Source organism: Rana temporaria, chromosome 6, assembly GCF_905171775.1.
Source record: "Rana temporaria chromosome 6, aRanTem1.1, whole genome shotgun sequence".
Taxonomy (NCBI): Eukaryota; Metazoa; Chordata; class Amphibia; order Anura; family Ranidae; genus Rana; species Rana temporaria.
Genome location: NC_053494.1, coordinates 220137988 through 220160535, shown reverse-complemented (window position 1 = coordinate 220160535; position 22548 = coordinate 220137988). Strand labels below are relative to the sequence as shown.

The 22548-nt window shown below is 50.5% G+C and overlaps 1 protein-coding gene across 3 annotated transcripts in view; it reads right to left on the bottom strand.

Annotated features, from left to right (window-relative positions):
* The window catches only part of SEMA5B (semaphorin 5B), a 415290-nt gene that overhangs the window by 64343 nt on the left and 328399 nt on the right, over positions 1-22548 (bottom strand). For all 3 annotated transcript variants that reach the window (XM_040358292.1, XM_040358294.1, XM_040358293.1), the window contains exons 13-14: positions 18451-18568; positions 14919-15094 (exon numbers count right to left, since the gene is read on the bottom strand). In XM_040358292.1, the coding sequence (XP_040214226.1) occupies positions 14919-15094; positions 18451-18568 (294 nt within the window). The remainder of the gene's footprint in view (positions 1-14918; positions 15095-18450; positions 18569-22548) is intronic.

The following is a 22548-nucleotide window of genomic DNA, read 5'->3' as shown; positions in this document are numbered from 1 at the left end:
CTAGGGCAGTATATAGACAGGCTAGGGCAGTATATAGACAGGCTAGGGTAGTATATGAACAGGCTAGGGCAGTATATAGATAGGCTAGGGCAGTATATAGACAGGCTAGGGCAGTATATAGATAGGCTAGGGTAGTAAATGAACAGGCTATGGTAGTATATAGGCAGGCTAGGGCAGTAAATGGCCCGGCTTTGGGTAGTATAGGGGCAGGCTGGGATAGTATATGGACAGGCTAGGGTAGTATATAGATAGGCTAGGGTAGTAAATAGGCAGGCTAGGGTAGTAAATGGACAGGCTAGGGCAGGATATGGACCGGCTAGGGCAGGATATGGACCGGCTAGGGCAGGATATGGATTGGCTAGGGCAGTATAGGGGCAGGCTAGGGTAGTATAGGGGCAGGCTAGGTTAGTATAGGGGCAGGCTAGGGTAGTATAGGGACAGGCTAAAGCAGGATATGGGCAGGCTAGGGTAGTATAGGGACAGGCTAGGGCAGTATAGGGGCAGGCTAGGGCAGTAAATGGACCGGATTTGGGTAGTATAGTGACAGGCTAGGGCAGGATATGGACAGGCTAGGGCAGGATATTGACAGGCTAGGGCAGGATATAGACAGGCTAGGGCAGGATATAGACAGGCTAGGGTAGTATATAGACAGGCTAGGGTAGTATATAGACATGCTAGGGTAGTATATAGACAGGCTAGGGTAGTATATAGGCAGGCTAGAGCAGTATATAGATAAGCTAGAGCAGTATATAGATAGGCTAGGGCAGTATATAGATAGGCTAGGGCAGTATATAGATAGGCTAGGGCAGTATATAGACAGGCTAGGGTATTATATAGACAGGCTAGGGCAGTATATAGATAGGCTAGGGTAGTATATGAACAGGCTAGGGTAGTAAATGGACCGGCTTTGGGTAGTATAGGGGCAGGCTAGGGCAGGATATGGACCGGCTAGGGCAGGATATGGACAGGCTGGGGTAGTATAGGGACAGGCTAGGGCAGGATATGGACAGGCTAGGGCAGTATAGGGGCAGGCTAGGGCAGGATATGGACAGGCTAGGGTAGTATAGGGGCAGGCTAGGGTAGTATAGGGTCAGGCTAGGGTAGTAAATGGACCGGCTTTGGGTAGTATAGTGACAGGCTAGGGCAGTATAGGGGCAGGCTAGGGTAGTATAGGGGCAGGCTAGGGCAGGATATGGACCGGCTAGGGCAGGATATGGACCGGCTAGGGCAGGATATGGACCGGCTAGGGCAGGATATGGACCGGCTAGGGCAGGATATGGACAGGCTAGGGCAGGATATGGACAGGCTAGGGTAGTATATGGACAGGCTAGGGTAGTATATGGACAGGCTAGGGAAGTATATGGACAGGCTAGGGCAGTATATGGACAGGCTAGGGCAGTATATGGACAGGCTAGGGTAGTATATAGACAGGCTAGGGTATTAAAGGGACAGGCTAGGGTAGTATAGGGACAGGCTAGGGTAGTATAGGGACAGGCTAGGGTAGTATTTATAGACAGGCTAGGGTAGTATTTATAGACAGGCTAGGGTAGTATTTATAGACAGGCTAGGGTAGTATTTATAGACAGGCTAGGGTGGTATATGGACAAGCTAGGGCAGTATAGTGGCAGGGTGGGGCAGTATAGGGGCAGGGTAGGGTAGTGTAGGGACAGGATAGGGCAGTATATAGACAGGCTAGGGCAGTATATAGACAGGCTAGGGCAGTATATAGACAGGCTAGGGCAGTATATAGACAGGCTAGGGCAGTATATAGACAGGCTAGGGTAGTATATAGACAGGCTAGGGTAGTATATGAACAGGCTAGGGCAGTATATAGATAGGCTAGGGTAGTATAGGGGCAGGCTGGGGTAGTATATGGGCAGGCTATGGCAGTAAATGGACCGGCTAGGGTAGTAAATGGACAGGCTAGGCTAGTATATAGACCGGCTTTGGGTAGTATAGGGACAGGCTAGGGCACTATAGGGGCAAGCTAGGGTAGTATTGGGGCAGGCTGGGGTACTATATGGACAGGCTGGGGTACTATATGGACAGGCTAGGGCAGTATAGGGACAGGCTAGGGCAGTATAGGGACAGGCTGGGGTAGTATAGGGACAGGCTAGGGCAGTATAGGGGCAGGCTAGGGTAGTATAGGGACAGGCTGTGGTAGTATAGGGACAGGCTAGGGCAGTAAATGGACCGGCTTTGGGTAGTATAGGGGCAAGCTGGGGTAGTATATGGACAGGCTGGGGTAGTATAGGGACAGGCTAGAGTAGTATATGGGCAGGCTAGGGTAGTATATGGACAGGCTAGGGCAGTATATGGACAGGCTAGGGCAGTATATGGACAGGCTAGGGCAGTATATGGACAGGCTAGGGCAGTATATGGACAGGCTAGGGCAGTATAGGGGCAGGCAAGGGTAGTATATAGACCGGCTTTGGGTAGTATAGGGGCAGGCTAGGGTAGTATAGGGACAGGCTAGGGTAGTATAGGGACAGGCTGGGGTAGTATAGGGACAGGCTAAGGCAGTATGGAGGCAGGCTAGTATATAGGCAGGCTAGGGTAGTATATGGACAGGCTAGGGCAGTATATAGCTAGGCTAGGGTAGTTAATGGACAGGCTAGGGTAGTATAGGGACAGGCTAGGGCAGTATAGGGGCAGGCTGGGGTAGTATATGGGTCTGTAGGGGGGCAGTAAAATTCTTTCCCCCCACAAAGAAAAGAAACACCCCATATTTTTACATTTCTTTGCTGTGAGGAAACACAAAGCACTCAGATTTCCTCACCTCAAGCAGAAGCGGTTTGGTTTAGGCCTCATTAATGCGGCGGCGGTGGGGGGAGGGGGGGGTGCGAGCTTGTCGGGGCCACCAGACTGGCGGAGACTCATTAGCGCTGAATTAACATAAAATCAGCATTGTAAGCAAACACATAAAACCAACGCTCCGAACCCGGAGTTTGTATGATTTAAACATTCCCCTCATTAATTCCCTCAATGTATGAGAAGTGAACTCCGGGCCGAGATAAAAGATGCAAATGAATGCGGCGCTCTATCCATTATTACATCATTAAATGTCCTTCTAAAATATACAAGCAGCCTAAGCAACCGAATCTAACCCCCCTGTAGTCCTTGTACAGCAGGGCTGGAGCCAGAGAAGCAGCACAAGGAGCCCAATCAGAAGCATGCCGATAGGAGGAGAGAGCGCAGTGATGGAGAGATGACTGTGCTGCTTCTCCATTCACTGTCCAGTCACAGGCTGGGGGGGGGGGGGGCTCGTCCGGGATGACCTGAGCTTCGAAGAAGTGGGTTGAATGATGCTGGCCACCAGACTGAGGACATCTAGTGGTAGAATAAAGTACTGCAAATAAGAGCGTCAATTACAAAAAACACTATGGGCTAGATTCAGCATTGATTTACGCCGGCGTATCCATAGATACGCCGCGTAAATTCAAAGCTGCGCCGGCGTATCTTCTTTCTGTATTCAGAAATCAAGATACGCCGACATTAGCCTAAGATCCGACTGGCGTAAGTCTCTTACGCCGTCGTATCTTAGGGTGCATTCTCACGCTGGCCGCTAGGTGGCGCTTCCGTTGTTTTCGGCGTAGAGAATGCAAATTACCTAGTTACGCCGATTCACAAACGTACGTACGCCCGGCGGTAGTTTTTTACGTCGTTTGCGTAAGGCTTTGTCGGCGTAACGTTGCTCCTGCTTCTATGAGGCGCACGCAATGTTAAGTATGGACGTCGTTCCCGCTTCTATTTTTTTTTTTTTTTACGTCGTTTGCGTAAGTCGTTCGCGAATAGCGCTGGACATCATTTACGTTCATGTCGAAACCAATACGTTGTTGCGGCGTACTTGGGATCAATGCACACTGGGATATGTACACGGACGGCGCATGCAAAAACGTCAATCATGTCAGGTCATCATACATTTACATAAAACACGCCCCCCCCCTTCCACATTTGAATTACGCGCGCTTACGCCGGCCCCATTTACGCTACGCCGCCGCAACTTACGGAGCAAGTGCTTTGTGAATACTGCACTTGCTCCTGTAAGTTGCGACGGCGTAGCGTAAATACGGTACGCTGCGCCGCCGTAAATATGCGCGCCCCTACCTGAATCTAGCCCAATAGTTTTTACTTTTTGCTTTAATATCCCCCCCCCCCAAAAAAAAATGGCCTCTTTCAGGACGCAGACTGTTTGCATCGGCATGACCCCTGTAGGGATTCCTATGACTGTCTATAGCGGGGGTCTCCAAACCTTCTGAATAAAGGGGTCCGTTTACTTGACTTTAACCACATCAATACCGGTGCACTCCCCCCCCCCCCCCCCCTTCCTTCAATAAGATACTTTATATAATATTCTGTTTATTAATTATATTCACTACAGTGCCGAGTCCGAAAGAGCGTGGCGGGCCCCTGCGCAGGAGTCAGGCCGAGGGGCTTCCAGCTTCAAAAGGATATTTTATATTCCGCTTATAAATGATATTATATTATCCGCACCACAATGCCGAGTCCTAGAGACAGATATGGGGGTCCCCCTGCAGGAGTAGCGCAGAGAGGCGGAGCTCCAATAAGATACGTTGTATTCTATTTATCAGTCATATTAAATGATATATTACATTATCTTCCATGCGCTACAATCCTGAGGCCAACAGACAGCCATCGGGGTCCCTGCAGGGGTCAGGCTGAAGTTTGAAGTTACAATACGATGCCTTTTATTACTTTTATTGATTATATATTAGTTATTGCGATCCTGAGTCCTATAGGGATCCATGCAGGAGACAGGCCAGAGGTTGGAGCTTCATTAGGATTATTGGCATTCCGTTTATCAATTATATTATAGATTATGTGCGCTACAAATCCCGAGTCCGACAGACTGCCGGGGTCTCCGCAGGCATCAGATGGAGGGTTGGCGCTCCCATAAGATACTTTATATTCCGTTTATCACATTATATTATATTAGACACAATCCTGAAGCCTGTAGACAGCAATGGGGGTCCCTGCAGGAGTCGGGTTGAAGTTTGAAGCTACAAAAAGATACTTTGTATTCCGTTTATCAATTATATTATAGATTATGTGCGCTACAAATCCTGCGTCCTACAGACAACCGGGGTCTCTGCAGGCAGGGCTAGACTTACCATTGGGCTTGACTGGGCTCAAGCCAATGGGCCCTGTCCAATAGGGAGCCCCGGGCCCAATCGTGGCAACCCCCTTCCGCAATTTTGCAGCAATCCCCCGTTCACAGCAAACCCCTCCCGCAATTTCACGACAACCCCCTCCCGCAATTTGTAGCAATCGCCCCCCTCCCTGCTTCTCTGCTCCAGGGGGCCCCTTTGATTATTAAGCCCAGGGGCCCCCACCACTTTAAGTCCTGCCCTGTCTCAAGCCAATGGGCCCCGTCCAATAAGGACCCCCGGGCCCAATCACGGCAATCGTGGTAACCCCCTCCAGCAGTTTTGCGGCAATCCCCCGTTCGCGGCAACCCCCTCCCGCAATTTCACGGCAGCCCTCTCCCGCAATTTCACGGCAACCCTCTCCCGCAATTTCACGGCAACCCTCTCCCGCAATTTCGCGGCAATCCCCTCCCGCAATTTCGCGGCAATCCCATCCTCCTGCAATTTTGCGGCAATCCCCCGTTCGCTGCAATTTTGGCACAACCCCCTCAACAACTTCAGCGGATGGATGTAATTCTCGGCAGCCCCCCCCCCCCCCACTCAACAACTTCGATGCTCCGGGGGGGGGGGGGGCCTTCACTGTAGCTGTGTAAGGGGGCCCAAAATTACCGAAGGCGGCCCCCCGTCCAGCGGCTGTCCCCCCCCCCCCTTGCTGAACAACTTTGATCGGTCGGCCGGCGGATCCCCCCCGCGCTCAATAAGTATGATCGGTTGGCGCACTGTCCCTCCCCGCTCAACATCTTCGATAGGTCAGTCGGCGGATCCAGCCACCCCACCCCCCCCAGGGTGCCCCTTCGATTATTAAGCCCAGGGGCCCCCACCACCCTAAGTCTTGCCCTGTCTCAAGCCAATGGGCAATCCTCCGTACGCGGCAACCCCCTCCCGCAAATTTTGTGGCAATCCCCCGTTCGCTGCAATTTTGGGGGATGGATGTAATTCTCGGAAACCCCCAGCACCCCCCCGCTCAATAACTTCGATGCTCCAGGGGGCACCCTTCACTGTAGCTGTGTAAGGGGCCCCAAAATTACCGAAGGCAGCCCTCTGTCCCCCGCTGAACAATGTTTGCCGGCCGGCGGACCCCCCAGCTAAACAACTTTGATTGGTCAGCTGGCGGATCCCCCCCGTGCTCAATAAGTATGATCGGTTGGTGCACTGTGGTTCCCCCCCCCCCCCCCCCGCTCAACAACTTCGATTGGTCGGACGGCGGATCCAGCCCCCCCCCCTCAACAACTATAATGGGTCAGCGGTAACAACCCCCCCTCCCTGATTCTCTGCTCCAGGGCCCCTTCGATTATTAAGCCCAGGGGCCCCCACCACCCTAAGTCCTGTCTGCAGGCATCAGATTGAGGGTTGGAGCTCCCATAAGATATAATATAATTGATAAACGGAATACAAAGTATCTTATTGTAGCTTCAAATCTTCAGCCTGAGAATCCTGCAGGGACCCCCATGGCTGTCTACAGGCTTCAGGATTGTACTGCGTCTAATAAAATAGATATAATTGATAAACAGGATATAAAGTATCACATTATTATATTATATTAGACACATTACAATCCTGAAGCCTGTAGACAGCAATGGGGGGGTCCCTGCAGGAGTCGGGCTAAAGATTTGAAGCTACAATAATATACTTTGTATTCCTTTTTATTGATTATCCACTTCAGCTCCGGACCATTTGGCTGGCCAAAGACCAAAAGCACTGCTTTGCTTTAACTGACAATTGCGCGGTCGTGCGACGTAGCTCCCGAACAAAATTGGCGTCTTTTTTTCCCCACAAATAGTTTTCTTTTGGTGGTATTTGATCACCTCTGCGGTTTTTATTTTTTGCGCTCTAAACAAAAATAGAGCGACAATTTTGAAAAAAATGCAATATTTTTTACTTTTTGCTATAATAAATATCGCCCAAAAATATATAAAAACAATTTTTTTTCCTCAGTTTAGGCCGATACGTATTCTTCTACCTATTTTTGGTAAAAAAAAAAAATCGCAATAAGCGTTTATCGATTGGTTTGCGCAAAATTTATAGCGTTTACAAAATAGGAGATAGTTTTATTGCATTTTTATTGCAATTATTTATTTTTTTACTACTAATGGCGGCGATCAGCGATTTTTTTCGTGACCGCGACATTATGGTGGACACTTCGGACAATTTTGACACATTTTTGGGACCATTGGGGTAGATTCAGGTAGCAATTACGCCTGCGTATCCATAGATACCCAGCGTAATTGCCAAGTAGCGCCGGCGTATCGACTTTCTGTATTCAGAAAGCTCGATACGCCGACTGCAGCCTAAGATATGACTGGCATAAGGCTCTTATGCCGTCGTATCGTAGGCTGCATTCTTACGCTGGCCGCTAGGTGGCGTTCCCGTAGTGGTCAGCGTAGAGTATGCAAATTGCATACTCACGCCGATTCACAACCGTACGCGCGCCCGGCGTTCAAATTTTACGTTGTTTGCGTTTGTCGGTTTCTGCGTAAGGCTGCTCATGCTATTAGCAGGCGCAGCCAATGCTAAGTATACCCGTCGTTCCCGCGTCGCGATTTTTGAAAATTCCGTTGTTTGCGTAAGTGAATTGTGAATGGCGCTGGACGCTATTTACGTTCACGTTGAAGCAAATGACGTCCTTGCGTTTATCGACGGAGCATGCGCACTACGTTCGGCGCGGGAATTCATCATTTAAATGATCCACGCCCCCTACGGGATCATTTAAATTACGCGCGCTTACGCCGGCCACTTTTACGGAACGCCCCCGCAAATTACGGAGCTACTGCTTCGTGAATGAAGCGTAGCGCAAGTAATTTACGGAGGCGTAGCGTAAAAACGGAACGCTGCGCCTCCGTAAGAGTGCGCAGCCCTACCTGAATCTACCCCAGTGTCATTTTCACAGCAAAAAATGCACTGATTACTGTAAAAAAAAAATAATTGAAGTTTGGGAGTTAACCACAAGGGGGCGCTGATGGGGTTAAGTGTGACCCTATCTCTGTTTCTAACTGTAGGGGGGTGTGGCCGTAGGTGTGACATCATCGATTGTGTTTCCCTATTAAAGGGAACACACGATCGATGACGGCGCCACAGTGAAGAACGGGGAAGCTGTGTTTACACACAGCTCTCCCTGTTCTTCAGCTCCGGGGACCGATCGCAGGACTCCAGCGGCGATCGGATCCCGCGGTCACGGAGCTTCGGACCGCGTCGCGTGCACGCGCATGACCCCACGGCTGGGCTTAAAGGGCAACGTACAGGTACGTTGATGTGCCCAGCCGTGCCATTCTGCCGACGTATATCGGCGTGAAGAGGTCCTTAAGTGGTTAATTATTATTAATGTGTTGCGTTCCGTTAGTTTAGATGCGGCATTCGTTATTTCGGATAAATTCATATTGGTTATGTTCACCAACAGCCAAATTTGAAAGGAAATTCCAATATCTATAATTTAATAGTTATTATTAGTTAGTTATTATTTCGGATTTTCTAATATTTGGGTTTTCAAATTTTCGTTATTATTTTCGACTTTTCGAATTTTCTGAAATTTTCAGAAAAATTCGTTAAAAGGAGGTTTTCGCCAATTCGAATATTTCCGAATGAACAAATTTGTCGAATTTTGTTGAAAAAAAAACGAATTCGCAACGAAACGAATTGCACGCGTCTAGTAAAGTCCAATCACGTTTTAGTTTTAGTGGTTATATAGCTAGATTCAGGTAGGGCGCGTATCTTTAAGGCGGCGTAGCGTATCGTATTTACGCTACGCCGCCTTAAGTCAGAGAGGCAAGTACTGTATTCACAAAGCACTTGCCTCCTAACTTACGGCGACGTAGCGTAAATGGGGCCGGCGTAAGCGTGCCTAATTCAAATGATGAGGGGGGCGTGTTTTATGTTATTGTTTGGTGACCCGACGTGATTGACGTTTTTTACGAACGGCGCATGCGCCGTCCGTGGACATATCCCAGTGTGCATTGCTCCAAAGTACGCCGCAAGGACGTATTGGTTTCGACGTGAACGGAAATTACGTCCAGCCCCATTCACGGACGACTTACGCAAACGACGTAAAATTTTCAAATTTTCGACGCGGGAACGACGGCCATACTTAACATTGGCTAGGCCAGCTATTTGTTGGAATAACTTTACGCCGGAAAAAGCCATACGTAAACGACGTAAAAAAAATGCGCCGGGCGCAGGTACGTTCGTGAATCGGCGTATCTAGTCATTTACATATTCTACGCCGAACTCAACGGAAGCGCCACCTAGCGGCCAGCGGGAAAATTGCACCCTAAGATACGACGGCGCAGGAGACTTACGCTGCTCGTATCTTAGCCTAATTTAAGCGTATCTGGTTTCCAGAATATGCTTAAATTAACGCCGGCGTAGATCCATAGTTACGACGGCGTATCTACCGATACGCAGGCGTAAACGTACCTGAATCTGGCTAATAGAATATATGGATGCGATCCATTCTTAGCAGCCGAGTCTTCTGTAGCTTTTATTATAATATATGCACTATAAACAGCTATGGGGGTCCCTGCAGGAGTCATTCGGGGGGGGTTGGAGCTCCAATAAGATACTTTGTATTCAGTTTATTAATGATATACTGTGTTAGTTGCAGTAATCACGGGTCCTAGACAGCCACGGGGGGGTCCCTGCAGGAGACGATTCGAAGGTTGCAAACATCTAAAAGATACTTTGTATTCCGTTTATCGACGATATTTTATGTTTGTTGTAGCAATCCCGAGTCCTCTAGGCAGCCATGGGGGTCCTTGTAGGAGTCATGCTGAGGGTTGGAGCAACAAGAAGATACTTTGTATTCTGTTTATCAATGATATCATTTGCAGCAATCCCGAGTCCCATAGACAACCAATGCGTCCCTGCAGGCACCCCGCGCCGTTCAGACTGCGGTGTCGATATTCAGACCGTGGAAAATACGGAGAAAACTCCACAAACTGTGTTTTATAAAAATAAAAGTGATTCGGTAATTTGAGGTTTATCGTCGTTTCTCACGCCCCAATAACTAACCCAAATCTTCCATCTCACCCAGAAAGTGATCGGTGTCCCAGGAGCCGTACATCAAGTCAAGTCTCAGCTTAGACCCCCCGCCAGGCCACGCCCCCATCTCACCTACCCTGACATCAAACCCAAACCCATCCTTGACTGCTTAACTTCGAAGAAGAAAGAGATGGTCGGCAAAATAGTATTCCTTTATTGCAGGGGTGTCAAACTTGATTCCATTGCGGGCCGCGTCAGCATTATGGTCGCTCCCAGAGGGCCGGTTGTATCTGTAAGACTAGATATGCAAAGCACCCCACTCCCCCTACACCAGAAGTCAAGAGGGCCCCCCACCATGAAAAGTCAAGAGGGCCCCCCACCGTCAAAAGTCAAGAGCCCCCCCACCGTCAAAAGTCAAGAGCCCCCCCACCGTCAAAAGTCAAGAGCACCCCCACCGTCAAAAGTCAAGAGCACCCCCACCGTCAAAAGTCAAGAGCACCCCCACCGTCAAAAGTCAAGAGCACCCCCACCGTCAAAAGTCAAGAGCCACCCCCACCGTCAAAAGTCAAGAGCCACCCCCACCGTCAAAAGTCAAGAGCCCCCCCCACCGTCAAAAGTCAAGAGCCCCCCCCACCGTCAAAAGTCAAGAGCCCCCCCACCGTCAAAAGTCAAGAGCCCCCCCACCGTCAAAAGTCAAGAGCCCCCCACCGTCAAAAGTCAAGAGCCACCCCCACCGTCAAAAGTCAAGAGCCTCCTCACCATCAAAGGTCAAGAGCCCCCCCCACCGTCAAAAGTCAAGAGCCTCCTCACCATCAAAGGTCAAGAGCCCCCCCCACCGTCAAAAGTCAAGAGCTCCCCCACGGTCAAAAGTCAAGAGCCGAGCTCCCCCACCATCAAAAGTCAGGAGCTCCCCCCAATGGGGGGGGGTCGTCCCCTTCCTGGTGCATCTCCCAAATGGGGGGGAAATGCCCCCTCCCTGGTCCATCTCCCAAATGGGGGGGAAACACCCCCTTCCTGGTCCATCTCCCGAATAGGGGGAAAAATCGGCCCCTTCCTGGTGCATCTCCCGAATGGGGGGGGATAGTCGCCCCCTTCCTGGTGCATCTCCCAAATGGGAGGGAACCGCCCCCTTCCTGGTCCATCTCCTAAATGGGGGGGAATCACCCCCTTCCTGGTCCATCTCCCGAATAGGGGGAAAAATTGCCCCCTTCCTGGTGCATCTCCCGAATGGGGGGGGATAGTCGCCCCCTTCCTGGTGCATCTCCCAAATGGGAGGGAACCGCCCCCTTCCTGGTCCATCTCCCGAATGGGGGGAAATGGCCCCCTTCCTGGTGCATCTCCCGAATGGGGGGGAAATCGCCCCCTTCCTGGTCCATCTCCCAAATGGGGGGCATGGTTGCTTTCCTGGTGCATCTCCCGAATGGGGGGTATAGCCGTCTTCCTGGTCCACATGGGGGGGGGGGGGGTGAGGGATTGCTGCCTTCCTGGTCCGTCTCTCGCAGTGGCAAGAACCAGATTTTTTTTTAAATTAACAGGCATAACGATGAAAGATTTGTGTTTTTATCTCGGCCGGACACTCAGGGAGGGGGGATTGGGGTCGGGGGTCAGAGGTCGTATAAAGCCTGGCCGGCTTTGTCAATCATCTTGTCGGTTATACCTTCTCAGGAGCCGGGAGACAGCGTCTGAGGTCAGGGCAGCAATTGTCAGCAGCCGAAATATTTCCACCCCTCACCCACACCTGAAGCTAAGCCCCTCCCCCTTCCTATTATCACCTTGATTTCCATTATAAACTGAATTATCTGCCCATGCTGATATTTATCACCAACAAAACATAATGAACTAAAAAAATCAATGCAGGGGGAAAAAAAAACGCAACGCACCGCGGTTCTGCATTATTCAGGCAGCGCACGGCACGCAGTAATTGAATTCCTCGGCACATGGCGTACCCGAGGTGTTATCTGATAGATCCTCGGCTCCGGAGTCTGGCATGGCTCAGCCGCCGGGCACCAGATGTGCCGTTAGCAGGAAAGGGGCTGATTGTGCAGTTCTGCGCGCGGCACCCCATCCTATAGTGACACGTCTGGCGGCGGCGGCGGATCAGAGGTGTCAGACTATGAATAGCGAACATGGAGAGAGAAAAAAAAAATCCCATTTCCTGAGAGCGCCGGGGGTCCCGCTAACCAGATCCATGTGTGACGGCAGCTCAGCTATGCTTGGCACAGACGTTTGTTTACATTCCAGCCGGGCACGGCACCTCCGTGAACCCGGGACGCAGCGGGCAGAGCGCGCAGATTACCGGACGCTTCTTATTTACCTATCAGATAATAAAAAATAAAAAAACGCTACAGCGAAACAAAAAAACAGAATTCTATTTACATCCAAAATGTTCATTAAATATTGAAATGTGTCCAATTCCACTTCCTGGACACAAAAGCCGCCGACCGCGATCTGCGGACCGAGAAAGAAGAACAAAACGCCGCGTCAGAGAGTCAGAACGTCCCCCGAGACACCGGAACAGAACGGGCAGACGCCGTGGACTACTCAGTCTTTTTCTGCCGTCACTTTTTTATGTTTCTTTGTAAGAACTCAACTGTATCGCCCTCAGCAGCCAATCAGATTCTCCATTTCACCACCATTGATAAAACATGGACAACATTTCCTTTCCCCGTCAAATATCACAGAAATGCAGCAAACCTATCAGAATTTTTACTGTAAGCGTCCATATCAGGCCCGGCCCACCATGGGCCCCAGAGGGTCCACTCAACCCAAGGGGAACTTTGAGAGGGGCAGCAAATTGAACCGCTGCCGCGTCTCCTTCTCTTCTATTTACCTAGCAAATTGAAGTATATAGTATGTCCCAGTATGCCCCAGTATGTCCCAGTATGCCCCAGTATGCCCCGGTATATCCCAGTATGCTCCAGTATGCCCCAGTATGTCCCAGTATGCTACAGTATGTCCCAGTATGCTACAGTATGTCCCAGTATGCTACAGTATGTCCCAGAATGCCCCAGTATGTCCCAGAATGGCCCAGTATGGCCCAGTATGTCCCAGTATGCCCCAGTATGTCCCAGTATGTCCCAGTATGGCCCAGTATGCTCAAGTATGTCCCAGTATACTCAAGTATGTCCCAGTACGCCCCAGTATGCTCCAGTACGCCCCAGTACGCCCCAGTATGCTCTAGTATGCCTCGGTATGCCTCAGTATGCCCCAGTATGTCTCAATATGGCCTAGTATGCCTCAGTATGTCCCAGTATGCTCAAGTATGTCCCAGTATGCTCCAGTATGTCCCAGTATGCTCCAGTATGTCACAGTATGTCCCAGTATGCTCCAGTATGCTCAAGTATGTCCCAGTATGCACCAGTATGTCACAGTATGCCCCAGTATGCCTCAGTATGTCCCAGTATGCCTCAGTATGTCCCAGTATGGCCCGGTATGCTCCAGTATGCTTCAGTATGTCTCAGTATGTCCCAGTATGCCACAGTATGCCACAGTATGTTCCAGTATGTTCCAGTATGTTCCAGTATGTCTCAGTATGTCTCAGTATGTCTCAGTATGCCCCAGTATGCCCCAGTATGTCCCAGTATGTCTCAGTATGTTCCAGTATGTCTCAGTATGCTCCAGTATGTCTCAGTATGCTCCAGTATGTCCCAGTATGCTTCAGTATGCCCCAGTATGCTCCAGTATGTCCCAGTATGCTTCAGTATGCCCCAGTATGCCTCAGTATGCTCCAGTATGCTCCAGTACACCACAGTATGCTCCAGTATGTCTCAGTATGTTCCAGTATGTCTCAGTATGCTCCAGTATGTCTCAGTATGCTCCAGTATGTCCCAGTATGCTTCAGTATGCCCCAGTATGCTCCAGTATGTCCCAGTATGCTTCAGTATGCCCCAGTATGCCTCAGTATGCTCCAGTATGCTCCAGTACACCACAGTATGCCCCGGTATGTCTCAGTATGCCCCAGTATGACCCAGTATGCTCCAGTATGCCCCAGTATGTCTCAGTATGCCTCAGTATGTCTTAGTATGCCCCAGTATGTCTCAGTATGCCCCAGTATGCCCCAGTATGCCCCGGTATGTCTCAGTATGCCCCAGTATGCTCCAGTATGCCCCAGTATGTCTTAGTATGCCCCAGTATGCCCCAGTATGCTCCAGTATGCCCCAGTATGTCTTAGTATGCCCCAGTATGTCTTAATATGCCCCAGTATGTCTCAGTATGCCCCAGTATGCTCCAGTATGCCCCAGTATGTCTTAGTATGCCCCAGTATGTCTCAGTATGCCCCAGTATGCCCCGGTATGCCCCGGTATGCCCCGGTATGTCCCGGTATGTCCCGGTATGTCCCGGTATGCCCCGGTATGTCTCAGTATGCCCCAGTATGCCCCGGTATGTCTCAGTATGCCCCGGTATGTCTCAGTATGCCCCAGTATGCCCCGGTATGCCCCAGTATGCCCCGGTATGCCCCGGTATGCCCCGGTATGCCCCGGTATGCCCCGGTATGTCCCGGTATGTCCCAGTATGCTCCAGCCAGGGGGTTATGTGAAAACAAATTACTGGGGGAGAGGGGACTGAGGAAATGACTCCTCCTCCTTCTACAAAGTTACAATGTACAGTCTGATCACTGGGGGGAGGGGAGACTGAGGAAATGACTCCTCCTCCTTCTACAAAGTTACAATGTACAGTCTGATCACTGGGGGGAGGGGAGACTGAGGAAATGACTCCTCCTCCTTCTACAAAGTTACAATGTACAGTCTGATCACTGGGGGGAGGGGTTACCGCACTTACCGGGAGCAGTTGGTGATCTCTATCCGCGGCCCCTCGCAGTCTCTCCCGGCACACTGCGGCGGAGGGTTGTCGCAGTTTCTGGAGCGACAGAAGCAGGAGGAGTCTCCGTCGGAATGTTGGCACGGTTGCCACGACGACCAGGCGCCCAGCCCGCCGTTCACCGTCAGGTTCCTGACCTGCAAAGGGGAAGATCAGAGTCAATGAGACCCCCCGGAGGGTTTGTTTGTAAACGGAGCTTTAGGCCCCCCCCCCCCCCCCCCCGGGATCACACTATTGCAATGCCACCCGACAATGGAAATCACATTGTTTTCTGCGCTCCTCGATTACATCAACACGATGCGACTTTGGGGGAGGGACCTGCGGCTACTTTTGCGCCACGCAGCATTAATATTCTGTCTCATAAACTTTAATAGAGACGCAATAAAAACATATCTATGTGCGTTTTTGGTGCGTTTTTTTTTGCCTGCAATTTGTGTTGGTTGCCAAGAAGCCGACACCCGCCAGCATCCTAGCAACCAGCGACTCATCTCTGCTGTCAGCAGACCGTAAGCCAATGAGCTGCAAGTATTATTATTATTAGTAGTTCTAGAACACCATCAATGTATTCTACATAAAAGATACACAAATGATACATTCCCATCCATCCCTGACCCCAAGGAGCTGACAATCTAAAACCCCCAACTGATACATATTTTTTTTTTTTACTAGTAATGGCGGCGATCTGCGATTTTTATCGAGACTGCGACATTACGGAGGACACATCGGACACTTTTGACCAGGGCCGCCATCAGGGGGGTACAGGCAGTACACCTGTAAGGGGCCCGGAGGTCCACAGGGGCCCAGATGGCAACCCCCTTTAAAAAAAAAACTTTTTTTTATTTATTTTTTATAAAAAAAATATATATTGTTTTAATATATATTTATTTTATTTCTTATTAAAGGGCCCAGAGATATATACATATATGTATTTTTTTTATTATTATTTTTAAAGGGCCCAGAGGTCCCCAGGGCAACCCTTCTTTTTTTATATAAAAAAAAATATTTTTTTTTTTATATATTTTATTTCTTTTTTTTTCTTTTTACTATTTACTTCTTTTATATATATATATATTTTTATTAAAGGGCTCAGAGGTCCCCAGGGCCCCATGTGGCAACCCCCTTTTTTTTTAATAAAGGTTTTTTTTTTTATATATATATATATATATATATTTATTTTTTTTATTATTTTTTATTAAAGGGCCCAGAGGTCCCCAGGGCCCCGGGTGGCAACCCCCCTTTTAAAAAAAAAAAAACAATTATATATTTTTTATATATCTTTTTATTAAAGGGCCCAGAGTTTCCCAGGGCCCCGGGTGGCAACCCCCCTTTTAAAAAAAAAAAAACAATTATATATTTTTTATATATCTTTTTATTAAAGGGCCCAGAGTTTCCCAGGGCCCCCGGATGGCTACCCCCCTTTTTTTATATATTTCTTTCTTTCTTTATTTCTTCTTTTTTTTGTAAAGGCCCCCCCCCCGGTTCTCTGCTGCAGGGGGCCCATGCCTGAAGCTGTGTAAGGGGCCCCATAATTCCTGATGGCGGCCCTGCTTTTGACGCTAGTTAGCGACCATTTTCAATTATACAGCGATCAGTGCTATAAAAATGCACTGGTCACTGTGTAAATGACACTGGCAGGGAAGGGGTTAACCACTAGGGGGTGAGGAAGAGGTTCAGTCAGTGTGTCCTAGGGAGTGATTCTAACTGTTAGGGGGCGTGGCCACAAGTGAAACAGCACTGATCTCCGCTCCTGATGACAGGGAGCAGACGATCAGTGTCCGGTCACTAGGCAGAACAGGGAGATGCCTTGTTTACATAAACATCTCCACGTTCTGCGGCTCCGTGACACACGATCGCGGGACACCGGCGGACATCGAGTCCGCGGGTCCCATGGGCGTGGTAGGGGTGCGCACGCGTCGCATGGCGCAACTTTCAAAGCGACGTATATATATACGTTGCTTTGCGCAGCCGTGCCATTCTCCCGTCGTAAAAAAGTGCGCGACATGGTCGGCAAACGGTTAAGGAGGACCCCGCCCCCGAAAACGAACAGAAACCGATTCTGGCCAAAAATGTAACAATGTGGCGGCTGCATTCGTTTTCTTTTTTTTTTTATAGGCCTCTATTTTCACTTGGTGATCTGGCCTGTGACACGCCTCCCATTAGAGCCCATATCAGCTTGTTAGTGTATCCAAATCCGCTAGTCCAACACCCCCCCTCCTCAGCACTTTGGAGGAAGGAGCACAGGAGGCGCAGCAGACAGTGTCGGGGGGGGGAGGGGATTGTTAGATGGACTAGCAGATTTGGATACACTAACAAATTGAGGCCAAACTCCAGACGCTTTAAAAAAAAACACTAAGAAGGGCGCATAGAAATGCACGACAAAAAACGCGGCACTCAGGTGTGAATGGAGCCTCATTGCTGACCGCTTGTCTACCGCTGCTGGAAGTCCTTTCCAAGTGTCCACTACTCCTTCTATACACACGCACAGGGCTGTCATAATGAGAGGGCACACCTGGGCACTGCCTAGGGGCCCCAGCTGCATGGGGGGCCCCTGCACTTTTCCCAAAGCAGCTGGTCCTTGAGCCCGTGCTGCCCCGAAATTGGGGGGCCCCATGATGGCACAGAGAGTGATAGATACACAGGGGGGGCAGTCTGCCTTCTACCTTCTCAATGTCTGTTTGCCTGCACTGCCATCATTGTAGGGGCCCCAGAGCCTAGCCTTGCCTTGCCCAGGGGCCCATGATGCTATTAAGACGGCCCTGCACACACCATAAGAACCATTTGTTCTTTGTGTCCCCTCTGTGCGAATTCCCTTCGGTCACCAAGAGGGGGACACAGAGAGCAAAAAGAAGAGCAGGCAGAGGTTCTCTCCCCCTCCCCCGCACCATCCACAGAAAGATTTTTTGGCCGGGATTCAATGTTTCCTCAGCGATGCGCCGGCACGCCGGGTGACTTCTGCGGTCGGTCTGCTGATTTTTTTATTTTTTTTTGCTCTCCTGAATGTGAATTGTTCCTTGTTCCCCCCGTACAATGTCCACTTATCAGGCGCTGAGTCTGTACGCGGCCAGGGTGACGCCATTCTATTGTGAGCTGCGCTATTGTTTGTGGGGGGGGCGGTAAAAGCGGGATCTCTAAATATACGTGGTCAGCTGACCGTCTCTCCCGATGAACCCGGTTCTCTAATCGCTCGTTATCATTACGTCCCCCCCCCAGTGCCGATCCTGACCTCCCTGTGAGAAGCGTGGGTTGCTGACTTCTTACCTCTTCTCCCATGCAGCCAGCGAGTTGAGAAGCGGGGTTAGGGGCCCGAAAATGACTTCTCACCAGGTGGGGCCTCTAGTAATTTGGGGGGGCCCTCCGCAGCTTTGCGGGGCCCTAAGCGGCTTGTCTAGTGAGCCTATAGGGCGGATCGGCCCTGGTCCCCCCCTATATAGAAAGCCCCGCCTCCCTCTAAGTGACACCCCCAACGTGATGTCACTACGATGTCATCACTTACCGGGCATTCGGTGATGTTCTGGAACCAGAGGCTCATATTGGAGCTGTCCTCCAGGGTGGTGCAGCGCTTCTTCTTACTGTCCCATCCGCAGTACGGGTCCCGGGCCCCCAGGCAGGTACTAGAAAAAAAAAAAAGAGAACGGTCAGACATACGGAACGCGCTGGTCGGGAAACGGTCGTCTTATCTCTGGAGGAGTCGCAGTCCACCCAAAACGGATACGAGTGATTGGTGGATACGGGAGAGTTAAACACGCCATCGATTATGCGATTTCCTATCCGGCAACCTTAAAAAGATCGGATTGAGAGAGTGAAGTTTGTCTTTAACCGTTTGCTGACCGCAGGGCCGCCTGAGAAAAAGCAGCGGGAGGGATCACCCCCCCCCTCCCCTTCCTAACGCTGCTGTTTCCCGGGGCTTACCATTTTTACTGGCGCGCCCGAGTAATGGTCCGTTTTGAGGCCGCACCCCCTTCCTCAGAGCTAGCAATTGATGTCATGACGTTGCTCCAGTCCTCCAAGGCCATAGAGGTGATTTCGGAGACGATCTGGTCTCTGTTCGCCTCTGTGACCAGCCGGCCGCACTGTCGGACCATTTCTCGGGCGCTCCAGTAAAAACGGTAAGCCCGAGAAACAGCAGCAGGAGGGAAAAAGGTTTTTTTTTATCCCTCCCGCTGCTGTTTCTCAAAATAACCGTTTTTACTGGCGCGCTCGAGAAAAGGTCAGTTTCGAGGCCGCACCCCCTTCCTCAGAGCTAGCAATTGATGTCATGACGTAAAAAAAAAAAGAAAAGAAGGACAGTAAAAACAGTAAGCCAGAGAAAAAGCAGCGGGAGGGATCATCCTCCCCCTCCCTCCCGCTGCTGTTTCTTGGGCTTCCCATTTTTACCGGAGCACCCGAGAAATGGTCCGACAGTGCGGCCGGCTGGTCACAGAGGCGAACAGAGACCAGATCGTCTGTGATCACCTCCATGCCCTTGGAGGACTAGAGCAATGTCATGATATAAATTGCTAGCACTGAGGAAGGGGGGTGCAGCCTCGAAACGCGTTAGCTATACCCTGTGTTATGGTCCTTACACTGTATGCATGTTTTTTTATTGCTCAATTGAGATTCGTGCTTTGTGAGTGCACACTTGGATTTTAATTCGTTAGATTGTCATTGGTGATGCACTAGGTCTGTAGTTTCCATCGGATTACCCCTGAGGAAGTCGGCATCCACCCAGTCCTAGGATACCTTTGTCCCTGTTGCCCTTCACTTCAGAACACCCCTTAGCGCCGGAAGCGACTTTTTTTTTCTATGTTATGACATCACTTCCACCCTGGGGGAAAAGTAAACACATTTTTTTTTTTTTTTTTTACTTTCAAAATGTAAAAAAGATTTATTTTCAACCTCGGATCTCTCAATAAAGAGAACCTGTCATCCGTATTTCTATTACAAGGGATGTATATATTCTTTGCAGTAGGAATAAAAGCGGGGAAAAAAAATTAAATGGACGGCATAGAAATAAAACATAAGAAAAGAAGCACCGGCGGGGGGGGGACCCAAGAAGAGGAGGATTGGGGCTGCTCTGTACAAAACCATTACAGAGCAGGTGAGTAGGACGTTTTTTTTTTTTACTGCCATAAATGCCACTTTTACCCCCCAACATGCGACTTTTGACACATAAAAGGTTCCTGCACTAATTTGATGCTACTTGAGTGCCAGAGTGTGAAGTTGCATCAGAGCTGTGCCACGGGGCTCACTTGGTACCAGAAGCCTTGCAGTGCATCTATGCACATGGGGGGGGGGGGGGGGGGGGAAACTCGAGGTCGATGGATCTCAACTACATCAAAGTCCAGGGCCGGTACAAGGCAGGGGCGGAGAGGGCGAGTGCCCTGGGCGCTACCATTTTGTATAGGAGGGGGGCGCAGTTCTGACACACAGGCAGCCGCAGTACACTTGTGTCTGTGTGTCATCATAGACTAGTCAGAACGGGCAGCGGCAGTGGCACTGTACAAATTGTGTGCCATCACATGCAGCCACTGTGCCAACACACGCAGCCACTGCCATCAAATGTCGCCACTGTGCCCATCACATGCAGCCACTGTGCCCATCAAACGCAGCCACTGTGCCATCAATTGTCACCACTGTGCCCATCACACGCAGCCACTGTGCCCATCACATGCAGCCACTGTGCCCATTACACGCAGCCACTGTGCCCATCACACGCAGCCACTGTGCCCATCACACGCAGCCACTGTGCCCATCACACGCTGCCACTGTGCCATCACACGCAGCCACTGTGCCATCACACGCAGCCACTGTGCCCATCACACGCAGCCACTGTGCCCATCACACGTAGCCACTGTGCCCATCAAACGCAGCCACTGTGCCATCAATTGTCGCCACTGTGCCCATCACACGCAGCCACTGTGCCCATCACACGCAGCCACTGTGCCCATCAAACGCAGCCACTGTGCCATCAATTGTCGCCACTGTACCCATCACACGCAGCCACTGTGCCATCAATTGTCGCCACTGTGCCCATCACACACAGCCACTGTAACCATCAATTGTTGCCAGTTTGCCCCATCAATTGCCGCCAGATTCTTTGCCATCTTCGCCCTGGGCACCAAATGGCCTTGTCCCAGCACTGTCAAAGTTGGACCAAAGTAGTACAGGGACTACTTCGAATGGTACTCATTGGAAATCATGGGGGTACGACTTGTCATGCGACTCTGCAGTCCCAAGTCGCACAAGTGTGAAAGGGGCCTCATCAATGATTTATTGTATATGTCCAATTGTAAGGGAGGGGGGGGGGAGGAGGCAAGGCGACACGACATGACCTTTAGGGTGAGGGTCCGCTTTAAGCTCAGCTGCGTCTTTTTTATTGTTTATCGTCGATTCCTTAACCGCCATTACATCATACAGACCGCAAAAACCAGCCATCGGCACAAGTCCGGTCACCGAGCCCCCCGGGCGGCCCGTGTCGCGTCTCCCCCCCCCCCCCATACGAGTCACACATTGTCTCGCTCTACTCTGACTCCATCTCACGTTCAAAGGCCTTGCCCGACATTAAACGCCGCCGCGAACACAAAGCCGCCACACATGCGAGCGGACGCCGCCGCGTTTGATGGTGACCCAAGAGCGAAAAATAAAAAAGTCAGCGGCCTGGATGCGTGTAAACACACCGCGCCGGGGCCCCATAAATAGAAAGATTATGACAACTTTTTTTCCGTTTCTTTTTTTTTTCCACAGAAGAATCATTTTTCCAAATCTTCGGCGATATCCTAAGGCCGCGCGCGCCGGGCCAAGCGTTAGACAAAGCCCTCTTGTGTCGGGAGGGCCGCGGTCTGTCTGCGTTGAGTTTTCACAGGCGGGCGAACGCATACAGAGTTTTGGTTAGGGGAGCGAGAACAATGGCTCCTTTGAGCACCCCCTCCTCGATCGGCTGTAATCTGCGGCAGGATATGATTGGAGCGCCCCCCAAGGGGGGAAAGAAAAACTCCGGTCAAGACGCAGGTGGGCTCAGTCCTCCGCTATAAGGGGGGGGGGGGAAGCGTTTAGCCCCAATTGGAGAGATTAATAAAAGCGTGGCAGGGCCACCCAGAATGAATACACCCGGGACGCGCGGCCTTTAAATGAAACGCGGTCTTTAATTGAGGGGCCCCCGGGGGCCAGCGCGGTCTTTAGTCTTAATTAAAAGTCGGTGTCCCCGCGGGCGCCGAAGGAGTTAATTAATTTCTAATCTGTGAAGCCCCCCGCGGGCTCCTCGGCCGTAATGGGGTTGAATGATCCTAATCAGCGTCGTCTGAGTCTCGGCCACTTGTCTCCTGAAACGGCGCGCCACTTTGCATCTCCTCTTTTTTTTTTATTTCTCCGCGGCGTTCCATTATAGCCGAGTGCGCAAGAAACACTACGGCTAAAGTGCTGCCATTTCGAAAACGTGATTAAAAGGAACGCGCGGCGTGGAATGTCAAACAGGTGAGATAGGATGGAGACCGATGAGCGCAAGATGGAATGGGGGGGGCGCGGGGGGTAAAATGACACGCCGGAGATAAAAAAAACACAGAAATTCCGATAAAAAAAAAAAAATTCAACCTGTTCTGTTGGAGATAGCGTCCCG